General features: G+C 35.3%; 1 protein-coding gene across 1 annotated transcript in view; it reads left to right on the top strand.

Annotated features, from left to right (window-relative positions):
* KLHL1 (kelch like family member 1) overlaps window positions 1-12303 on the top strand; it is a 411066-nt gene that overhangs the window by 367247 nt on the left and 31516 nt on the right. Inside the window, exon 8 of the mRNA XM_021667180.2 lies at window positions 1336-1498. Coding sequence (XP_021522855.2) covers window positions 1336-1498 — 163 coding nt within the window. The remainder of the gene's footprint in view (window positions 1-1335; window positions 1499-12303) is intronic.

The raw sequence follows: 12303 nt of genomic DNA, 5'->3' as shown, positions 1-12303 counted from the left end.
CAAGGTATCAACTGAAGTTAGGCTCCTATACTCCCAGGGAGTCTAGAAGATAGACTACCTTAATGACTAAATTTCAAAGGGACTGCAGCTCCCAGATCCTAGAGAAAGGCAGGCCTGGGTTGTGAAACTGGCAAGAGGTTTTATCAAAGATTTACATTTCAAAGAAGCAGAGAAATAATTTGCAATTACAAGTTTTCTAAAGTAAATGCTCTAAGGAAAATGGAGTCAGGGCTGTAGACAGGAAGAAACTGTCGAAAGTTTGATTAAGAGGAGGGAAACATTAAGGCCATGTTGATTACCTTCTTTGGATCAACCTATGGGAACTGGGGCTTGGGGAACCAGCAATAGAAACAAAAATTGATGATCCTTTGACTATTGCTGTTGCTATGAGTAAACTTTCTTTTATCCAGGAGTCATGTCTTAATCAATATGCATAAATTTGTGGCAGTCTAATTTGTGAGCTTAGCAGTAGGGTAAAATCACAGAGGCTTCAAACTTCTTTATAATCTGACTTCAAATTGTACACCTTTGGGAAATATTCATCAGAATTTTTCCCAAATAAAGAAATTACATCAATCAATATTAACATGATAATTAAATATTTACCAACTGTTGAGCATTTAAGAAAACTTATTTATAAAGAAGTGAGTTTGCTAGAAAATAACTTACTAGTTATATATGTCTTCCCATCGATGACTCTCTATTCATTTTAATTGCTTATGTTTAGTAATTTTAGTTAATATGAAAGATGTAATATTTCTAAGCTTTACGTAAGTTTATTATAATGGTTTTGGAAAGCCAAAGCACACAGGATACTATTCTGAAATTCAAATTGGTAATATTACATTGCTTTATGGTAACGTTATTGTAAGTAACAAGGTACTTTAAACTGCAGCGTAGAAATACTCTTTAAAAGTAGAGGCCCAAGGCATCTTACCTTTGATTTTTAGTATCTGCTTCTTCATATAGTCATAATATGGGAATTAGTATTATTTCATAAAGCATTTAGGTCATAATACTTATTTCTAACTCCCAATTTTGTTTCACTTTAATGGAATAATTCAATTAATATGAGGTATTAATCAAATTAATATGAGGTATTAAATTAGGCAGTTTCTACAATATTGCAATAGTTTTTTAACAACTGAAGGCTGCGCTGAATGAATTTATAGTTTTGTACTGTTGCTTTGATTTTTAAAATCTCATTGTGAAATTATTCAACTTTTTGAAAAATTTAATCATGTTAGGAACAATAACATGAGATCTAACCTCTTAACAGACTTTAATGTACAATATGATATTAACTATAGGCACAACATTTATCCAATGTTTTAGGTGTAACAGTACTTGAAGGCCCTATTTATGCTGTGGGAGGCCATGATGGCTGGAGCTATCTGAATACAGTGGAAAGGTGGGATCCACAGAGCCAACAATGGACATTTGTAGCCAGTATGTCAATCGCTCGGAGCACAGTTGGTGTAGCAGCATTGAATGGCAAGTAAGTAAATTTTTCTCTGTTTTTCTTAATTTATAAAAAAACTTATTGGGTAAATAGTACTTGAAAAATAACTTTTAATAAACCAGTAAAAATCCTTTAAAAACATTATAAGCTGTTGATATTTTTAAATAGATAAATAAACACTGGTGTTTTCTCTGTAGGCAACAGAACCCAACATCTCTTAACATTGATTATTAAAGAATTATCCAAGATATTTCTTGGGAATATTTATATCATTTTTTATAAGATAGTTGAGTAGCCTTCAAAAAACTACTAAAAGTTTGGTGTTCAATATATCTTTCTTTGCATAATTACACTGGTTTACTTTTCAAGCATCCCCATTAATATCACTGTAAATCAGTAATTCTCAACCTCAACACTGTTGATATTTGAGGTTAAGGTTAGATGGGTCTTTGTTGGAAGGATTCTTCTGTCCTGTGAATTTCAGGGTGGTTAGAAGTGTCCTGGATTTCTACCCAGTTGATGCCAGCAGTATCTTTACCCACCACCTCAGTGTGACAAGCAAAAATATCTCCAGACATTGCCTAGTATCCCCTGGGAAGTGGCAAAACACAGCCCCTGTCTTCCCCATGGGAACCATGGATCTAAACAAAGCTACTATCACCTCTTGCCTAGACAATTGCAACAGCTTCTAGTCTGGTTTTTTTTACTTCTTTTCTCTGCAGTCTTATTTATGAAGGCTTCCAGAGGAATTCTTTTACAAAGGCAAATAATAAATCAGTCTTCTTCAAAGACTTGTCTTTTATTCTCTGTTGATTTAAAGTCTATTTTTTTCAGAAACTAGGATTTCAACCCCTGCTTTCTTCTGTTTTCCATTTGCTTTTGTGTCTGTGTCTTTGCATGTGACATGGGTCTCCTGAATACAGCACACCAATGAATCTTGACTTTTTATCCAGCTTGTCATTCCATGTCTTTTAATTGGGGCATCTGGCCTATTTAAGGTTAAAATTGTGATGTGTAAATTTGATCCTGACATCATAATGCTAGCTGATTATTTTGCAGACTTGTCTATGTAGTTCATAGTGTCACTGGTCTGTATACTTAAGTGTGTTTTTGTAGTGGGTGGTAATGGTTTGTCCTTTTCCTATTTAGTGCTTCCTTCAGGAGCTCTTGCAAAGAAGGCCTAGTGGTGACAAATTCCCTCAGCATTTGCTTGTCTAAAAAACATTGTATTTCTCCTTTGCTTATGAAGCTTAGTTTGGCCAGCTATGAAATTCTAGGTTGGAAATTCTTTTCTTTAACAATGTTGAATACTGGCCCCCAATCTCTTGTGGCTTGTAGGGGTTCTGCTGAGAGGTCTGCTATTAGTCTGATGGGCTTCCCTTTATAGGTGACTTAGCCTTTCTCTCTGGCTGCCCTTAGCATTTTCCTTCATTTCGACCTTGGAAGATGTGATAATTATGTGCCTAGGGGGTTGATCTTGTTGTGAAATATCTTACTGAGGTTCTCTGGATTTCCTGAATTTGGAGGTTGGCCTGTCTTGCTAGGTTGGAAAAGTTCTCCTGGATGATATCCTGAAGGGTGTTTTCCAACATGATTCTGTTTTCCTCATCTCTTTCAGGTACCCCTATCAGATGTAGCTTTGGTCTTTAAACATAATCCCATAGTTCTTGGAGGTTTTATTCATTCATTTTTATTTTTTCTCTAAACTTATCTGCCTGTGTTATATCAGCAAGATAGTTCTCAAGTTCTGATATCCTTTCTTCTGCTTGGTTTATTCAGCTATTGATACTTGTGTTTGCATTATGAAGTTCTGTTGTGTTTTTCAGCTCCATCAGGTCATTTATGTTCCTCTTTAAATTGGTTATTGTGGTTAACTGCTCCTGTAATGTTTTATCATGGTTCTTAGCTTCTTTGCAATGAGTTAGGACATAATCTTAATCTCAGTGAAGTTTATTGTTACCTATCTTCAGAAGCCTACTTCTGTCATTTCATCTATCTCAGCCTTAGCCAAGTTTTGTGCACTTGCTGGAGACATATTGCTGTCATTTGGAGGAGGAGAAGCACTCTGGCTTTTTGAGTTGTCAGCATTTAGGGGTTGATTCATTCACTCATGGGTTTATCTACCTTTGATCTTTGAGGCTGCTGACCTTTGGATGGGGGCTTTATGGGTTCTTTTTCATTGATGTTGTTGCTGCTTTCTGTTTTCTTTTTAGCAGTCAGGCCTCTTTTCTATAGGAATGCTGCAGTTTGGTGGGGGTCCCTCCCACTCCTGGAGATATCACCATTGGAGGCTGCAGACCAGCAAAGACAGCAGCTTGCTCCTTCTTCATGGAGCTCTGTCCCAGAGGGGCACCAACCTGATACCAGCATGAACACTCCTGTATGAAGTGTCTGGAGACTTCTGTTTGGAGGTGTCACCCAATCAGGAGGAGCAGGATCAAGGGCCAACTTAAATAAGCAGTCTGCCCATGGCCTGGTGGGGCAGATGCACTGTGCTGCCCTGACTCTCCAGAGCCAGCAAGCAGAAAAGATTAAGACTGCTGATGGATGATACTGCAGTTGCCCCTCCTCCTGCAAGCACCTCTCAGGGATATCAGAGTTCTCTTCAAACCCTCTGGCTGGGGATGCTGAAATTCCCATGGGGAGGGCCCCTCTGGTGGGCAGGAGTGGATCAGGGTCCCGCTTAAAGAAGCAGTCTGGCCATGAACTAACCCAGTCGTGCTCCACTGTGAGAAACTGCTCCCGGTCTAGACTGCCCAGTCTTGCTGGCACCAGCAGCAGGTGAAAACAGCTGACTGGAGCTGCAGTGATGGCAGCAGCACCTCCATCTCTGGGAATTCATCTTCTAAGGTGCAGCCTGCTGCACTGGTTGGCAGAGATTCCAAACCAGTAGGCTTTAGCTTGTGGGGTTCCATAGGAGCAAGGTCAAATGTCTCCCTGGCTTCAGCCTCCTTCCCATGGGAGTGGACGGCTCTCCTACCTCATGGTGGTTACCAGAGCACGAGTATGCAAATACTCCTGTGTCCTACTACCTGCTCCAGTGGCTGCCCATCTGAGCGGCCACCATGAGTCTGCACAGCTTTGTGCTTGTGACCAAAGCCTGGTGGTATGGGCTCACAAGGGAACCTCCTGATCTGTGGGTTGCAGGGACCTGTGGGAAAAGCATGGTTTTCAGGGAGGGGTAGCACAATCCGTTACCACCTCCTTTGGCTGGGAGAGGAAGCTCCTAGTGCCCCATGCAGCTCCCAGGTGGGCCCTTGCTCCACCCTGCTTTTCCTCACTCTCTGTGGGTTGTGCCATCCATCTAGCTAATCCTAATGAGAGAAACTTGGTACCTCAATTGAAGATGCAGAATTCCCTTGCCATTTTTTCCTTTTCTCTGAGAGCCAAGAGCAGAGCTATTTCTATTTGGGCATCTTGGCTACTCCCTCCTATTATATCATTCTTATGCCTTTGCATCCTCACAGCTTAGCTATCACTTATGAGTGAGAATATACTATGTTTGGTTTTCCATTCCTGAGTTATTTCACTAAGAATAATGATCTCCAATTCCAACCAGTTAGTTGCAAATGCCATTATTTCATTTCTTTTTATGGCTAATATTCCATGGTATATATATACCACAATCTCCTTATTCAATAATTAATTGATGGGCATTTGGGCTGGTTCCATATTTTTGCAATTGCAAATTGTGCTGCTATAAATATGGTTGTGCAAGTATCTTTTTTGTGTAATAACTTCTTTCCTCTGGGTAGATACCCCGAAGTGGGGTTGCTGGATCAAATGGTAGTTCTACTGGTATTTCTTTAAGGAATCTCCACACGGTTTTCCATAGTGATTATACTAGCTTACATTCCCACCAGTAGTGTAAAGATGTTCCCTTTTCACCACATGCATGCCAACATCTATTTTTTTAAAAATTTTTTGATTAGGGCAATTCTTGCAGGAGTATGGTAGTTAAATCTGTTGTGGTTTTGATTTGTATTTCCCTGATCATTAGTGATGCTGAACATTGTTTCATATGTTTATTGGCCATTTGTATATGTTCTTTTGAGAATTGTGCATTTATGGTTTTAGCCCACTTTTTAATGGGATTGTTTGGTTTTTTACTTGCTAATTTGTTTGAGTTCCTTGTAGATTCTGCATGTTAGTTCTTTGTTGGAGGTATAGATTGGGAACATTTTCTTCCACTCTGTGGGTTGTCTGTTTACTCTGCTGATTGTTTCTTTTGCTGTGCAGAAACTTCTAAGTCCCATCTATTTATCTTTGTTTTTGTGGAATTTGGTCATAAAATTAAGTCCCAGGTATTTATCTTTTTGTGGAATTTGGTCATAAAATGTGAATTAACACTGTAAATGTCCATACACACAGATCCACATATACAGTGAATACATATTCATATTATATATTTTGTTTAATGGAAAGATAGGCATATTCCTTATAATTTTTTTCCAAAATTTATTTTGGTTATCCTCTAAATTCATTCATTTAAACTTTGGTATACCTTTCTCAGATTTTAAAAAGTCACTCTTAAATATCCCTTTAGAATTTTATCTGTAAATATTTACAGATTAATTTGAGAAAAGATGTGTGATCTCTAAATATTAATATTTTCTTCTGGGAAGATAGATATACTTTTATCTTTTAAAATTACTCTTCTTGTATTTCTGTGCTTTTTAATTTTGGCATAGGTTATTCTTTCTTTCTGAGATTATTCATGTTTATTTGTATTTTTGAATATTTTACATATTATGTGGTTATCCATTTCTATTTATACATTAATAATTACAAAAATTGTAAAAGATAATTTCTATATATAATAACCATTTAAATGCATATGTTTATTATATTTACTATTCAATTTATAATAGATTTTCTAGAGAGATAAACATTTATTTAATAATCTATTAAGGAAACTTTTTCTCTGTTTTCTTAATACACATTGATTTCCTTTTTATTGTGTTGTTTATATTTTTAGAATAATGACCTAAATAGCAGTGATATCAGGTGTCCTTGTATATCTATTCTAATTGGAAAACCTTTATAGCGCTTTATGGTCTGTGATATCTGCTGCTATTTGAGATACATATATTGTTTAAGGTTAAGGGCAGTATTTTATAGTCTGTAGTTTTCATAGTGGAAATTTTATTTTTGAAAATTAGCATACGTTTTATGAATTTGTCAAGATGATGATTATTTGATCTGTTTATGTGGTAATTTGCATAAATACTCTATAAATCATATTACATATCTAAGTAAATCCTATTTGCTCATATTGCATTAGTCCTTTAATCTTTTTGCATTCCATATTCTAGCTATGATTTTGCATTAAAATTGCTTATAAATTATTTCACAGCATTTTTCATTATGATGTAAATCTTATTTTAGCATATCATGGCATGAATGAAGAAGCTTTCTATAATTTATCTGCTATAATTGCCTTTAATCATGAGAAGCATATTTTCTTGAGCATGAGAAAGAAATGACAGGAGTAATTTTATGTACACTAGTATGTATAGTATCTTTACAATTTCTATTTTACCGATATTCTAAAATTTAGCAGATGACTAAAGTCACATATCACTTCTAATTTCACCACTACCACAAATCATTTATTTAATATTGCTATATGCTCCTTCTATATTGTGATTATCCTAATTTGTTATTTTTCTTTGTTAGCTTTATTACTGATTTCATCTTGTCTTAGCATTTGCCAGTGTCATTAAATGGTTTTGTTTTTATTTTTAGTCAAGTTAGCATACACACAGACTATGTTTATTTTCTTATTTTCTTACTAATTTTCATTTGACTTCATTTTACTTACTCTGTCTTCAAATTCAGAATTTAACAAATGACAGTATTAACAGTTGCTCTTGGAGTTTATTTTTCTTTATCACCATGTTAGTCCATTCTCACATTGCTATAAAGAAATACCTGAGACTGTGAAATTTATAAAGAAAAAAGGTTTAATTGGCTCATAATTCTTCAGGCTCTACAGGAAGCATGATGCAGGAATCTGCTCAACTTCTAGGGAGTCCTCAGGTAACTTACAATCATGGCAGATGGCAAGGGAAGCAGGCACATTACCTGGTGAAAGGAGGAGTAAAAGATCCAGGTGGGAAGTGCTTCACACTTTTTTTTTTTTTTTTTTTTTTTTTTGAGACAGTCTCACTCTGTTGGCAGGCTGGAGTATAGTAGCTCCATCTTGGCTCACTGCAACATCCACTTTCTGGGTTCAAGCAATTCTCCTGCCTCAGTCTCCCAAGTAGCTGGGATTACAGGTACCTGCCACCTCGCCCAGTTATTTTTTGTATTTTTAGTAGAGATGGGGTTTCACCATGTTGGCCAGGCTGGTGTCAAACTCCTGACCTCAGGTGATCCACCTGCCTCGGCCTCCCAAAGTGCTGGGATTACAGGCATGAGCCACTGCACCAGGCCCCTACTTTTAAACAACCATATGTCACAAGAACTCACTCATTATTGCAAGGACAGTACCAAGAGGGATGGTGCTAAACCAACCATGAGAAATCTGCCACCAGGACCCAATCACTCTGACCAGGCCCCACCTCCAGCACTGGGGTTTATATTCCAATATGAGATTCAGGTGGAGACACACATCCAAACTATATCAAATACTATACTACAATCGTATTTATTCATTCTCCTACACTCAACTACTGAGTGGATCGAACATTTCAGTTGTTTTCTCTTCTTAAGAGTAATGCTGTTATGAATATTCTCAGGCATATCTTTTGGTGAACATACATACACATTTTAGCTGGTTTTAGACCTAGAACTTAAATGACTAGGCTTTACTTATTCTTGTGTTCTGCTTTAGTAGATACTGCTCAAAAGTATTTGCAAGTGGTTTTCCTAATTTATCCACACACTAACAGATTTTTGAATTCTGAATGCTCATGTACCCTACTGACTTGGTAACATCTAACTTGTCCTTTATTTATCTTTATCCATTCCAGTGAATAATGCTATCACATTCTCTAATAACTGATGTGATCAAACATTTTTGTATATGTATTAGTCATTTGTATTATCTTTTTGAAGTTTATTTTCAAAATTTTCTTTTTCTATTTCCCTACGTTCTCTTTTTCATTTTGATTTATGGAGGTCTTCATATATTCTGAAAATTAATCATTTCCAAGTGAGTGTCTCACTTTATTATTATTACTTTCCAGGAAGTATGTGTTATGTAATGTATGAGATTCTATGTCTGAAAGGGACTTTCCTGTGTCTTCTCACATTGTTTGCAAATTAGCTTATGTAGTTTAATATTTCTGCCTTGTATTTTTAAAATTCAGTAAATATTTACTTATATTCAACTTTTTTGGGGACTGGGAGAGATCTGTAAGTCCAGTGATGTTTTTTATCTTTCATATGTATTTTTACAACCCAAACTTTTATTCCTGTAGGTGTTTTTACTATGTTTTCACTAGTTAACATTCAGTCAAAAGCCAGAAATCAGAACAGTCATTTGTCAGTTCTAATCAAAGATATTTTGATATTAAATATAAAGTTTTTTAGTAAGTTTAAAAATGTACTAGTTAACCAAAAAGTCAACAAAATAACACTATATTGTAAATTAATCAACTCAAAATATTAGCTACCTCTCCTGGGGCTGGAGAACTAAAGGACAAGGTTAAAATGATTTAAGATTTAGAAGCTTGGGGAAGGGCCCTATGCACTGATATTCAGTCAACTGTGATTTGGGCCTTACTTAGCTTTAGGTAGTCTCAGTAGGAAAGACCTGGGGCCCAGAGCTCTGAGGAGAGGATGGCAATCTGCTGGTGCTGACGTCTTAGAGTTGTCTCATTGAAGCTGATGGCATGTCTTAGAAAAACTGCAAACTAGGTGTGTCTGATGCTACAAAACAACTGTTGCTACTGTAGTGAGAAAAGGACGGGGTGTCACTCACACACACACAAACGCAAACAGAAAAGAACAAGACCCTTTAGTCTCCTCTAGTCTTTCAGTCTCTGCCACCCTGTAATGACAGATCCTAACAGGGAACCAGGTGGCAAAGCAGAAAAGCGGTTTCCAGAGATATCTCCCCTATCTCAAAAGCAGAAAATATAGGAGATGATGTAGACAGGAGAAGCAACAGCTTAAAAAGCTGGCACTTCCTTCACAAAATGCAAAATGTTTAAGGGGGTACACAATCTGAGGGCTACTTTTCATTCTTTTAAATTACTACTTGGAGATTCATTTTAACAATCTCAGCTCTGTTTTTCTTCTGCTTAGGAAAGTTTTTAATTTATTGAGACTTATTTAATTGTTCTTTTCCCCATTATTCTAGTGCTCTGATTTGAGATATATTTTAGTACATATTTATGTTAATGGTTATATGTGTGTTTTAAGACTGATTTCTTTGCCACAAGTATCTTTCCTCAGTTAAGAAAAAAATTAACTGAATTCAATCAATGCTAATTTACTTATGATCTTTAGTATTTTCAAAGCAGACTTAAAATTTTTGCATTTTAATTTACTTACACAATATCTTTGACTCACTTCTTTCCAATCATCTTTATAACTAGCTTACTTTGAGTGTGTTATCTTACCATCTTAAAAGTTTTGTTTCACCAAATGCATAGTTTCTTAGTTTGAGAGCACAAATTATTTATTTTTCCCACTAAACACAAGTTTTAAAGTATATACTTTTATCTCAAAAATAAAATGTATTTATATGATAGAAACACGTCATGCTTTGTTTTACCTTATTTTGTTTTTCTATTTACTACTTGTGATTTTCCCTGTCACTTAATATTTAAGTCTCTTAATATCTTTCAAGGTACATTTATTTGCTCTCAAAATCCTGCTCCCAAATGTTTTTCTAGAAGTTTAATTAATATCAATATCCATTATTATTTTTAAAAATCTACTAGATGAGAAAGAAAAGGTGATTGAGAATCACAAAGAGCCAAAGCAAATAGCTACTTGTCAATTCAGTTCTTTTTTGTATTTAGTAAAGCTTTTCTTTGCAGTAATGCATAAAGTTTTCTCTATCAAACTTTACACTACAATCACTCTCAACATCAAAAAATATCTGTAAACGTTCCTGCTAGACTTCTTTTGGCTATAGTTGTTGAGACAAACTCCACATCCTACTATCACCACTGCTTTGTAAGGCTGCTGTGTAGAAGTGAAAAGAAGTTGAAATCATACACAGCCCACAGTCATGGGCTGCTTGCATAGTGGTTGGGTGTTCTTTCATTACCTTCTGAGGAATACTGAAAATTCTACGAGAGGAAATTAAAATATTCTTATTACCAACTTTCAGTCTTATCTGCAAATTTTCTAAAAGAAATTTTTTGGAATTGTTTCTATATGAAATATAGAAATATATACCACTTCTCACTCCTCTCAATACAACTTTTATTCTGTTGTGCATTTTAATGACATTCACAGAAAAAATATTTTCCTATCTGATTTCTCCTGACAATCACTTTTCCCCTGTAAAAAGAATTTTAAATAAATTAAATGAAAGATTTTTCATTTGTGTTAATATTGTCATTTTGCTCAATTAACACCACTTTGTGTAACATGTAATATATACATTACTGTTTTTCTACTTATATTCGTATTTTCTCTTGAAAAATGATTTTTTAAGCATTACAATATTTTTTCTTTAAAAAAATACTTAATTTGGAAGTTAATAAAATTTCACATTCTTTAATATTAAATATTAAAAGGAAAACTATCCATAGGTATATCTATTCACAGATAGCAAAAGTTACAATAATAGAATGGATGTCCTCTGGCCAGGCACAGTGGCTCACCTCTGTGATTCCAACACTTTGGGAGGCCAAGGTGAGAGGATCGCTTGAGCCCAGGAGTGTGAGACCATCCTGGGCAACATAATGAGACTCCAGCTCTATAACTGGGCATGGTGGCATGCTCCTGTAGTTCCAGCTACTTGGGAGGCTGAGGTGAGAGGATTACTTGAGCCAGGGGGACGAGGCTGCAGTAAGGTGTGATCACGCCACTGTTCTGTAGCCTGGGTGATGATAGAGAAAGACCCTCTATCCAAAAAAAAAAAAAAAGGATGTCCTCTTGGATGTTAATTTTATAATTCTAATAGGGGATAATAGAGGAAAGCGCAATCCTTTCTTGCCTCTTTACTTTTTCTAATTATTTATAAATAACAGTTATTTAGCGTGACTTTTTCTTACCATTTACATTGACATCAATAGATTTATTGCTGGTATTGTTTAGAAAATGGATATCTCATTAACACAGCAAATTTCCTCAGTATGGATGAGAAGTATCCTGTCTTTTCATTATCTTACTCACTTGTTACATTATTTTGTAATGAAAACACACACATACATTAAAGTATTAGTACATTATTTATCTGTATTTTGGATAATTAGCTTGCATTATAGCTTTGTGATTTTTTGACTTTATTTGAATTGCCTTAAAATATGTATTTTGTTGTAAATAGTCTCCAATCTTAATCAGAACTAAATGAAGAAACTATTTAACACAGAGTGTTGTGGCAATTTCTTATATGTTGTTATGACTAAATTGTCTATCCAGTTTCTTCTACTGCCCCTTTAAATTGACTCTACATAGAAATCATTATTCAGGTTGCTTTTCCTATCCCTGTATTTTCTGATCAGCTAATATACACCATACATTAAGAAATTCTGTTTTACTCTAGTATCATTCTTGATAAAAATATCAAAGTGTGATATTAATCCTCTTGGAAGATTTTAATTCTTAATTCTTACATTGCTGAAATTGCTTACATTTTAATTAAGTACATTTTCTTGAATTTTAATTCTATTCTGTGAAAATGTTTCTAATGGTTCCATTTCTCACTTGAG

The sequence above is a fragment of the Aotus nancymaae genome, unplaced genomic scaffold (genome assembly GCF_030222135.1).
Source record: "Aotus nancymaae isolate 86718 unplaced genomic scaffold, 86718_ANA_hifiasm-v0.15.2.pri h1tg000088l, whole genome shotgun sequence".
Lineage (NCBI taxonomy): Eukaryota > Metazoa > Chordata > Mammalia > Primates > Aotidae > Aotus > Aotus nancymaae.
Note: the sequence above shows the minus strand (reverse complement) of the source record. Positions and strands in the feature narration are given on the sequence as shown.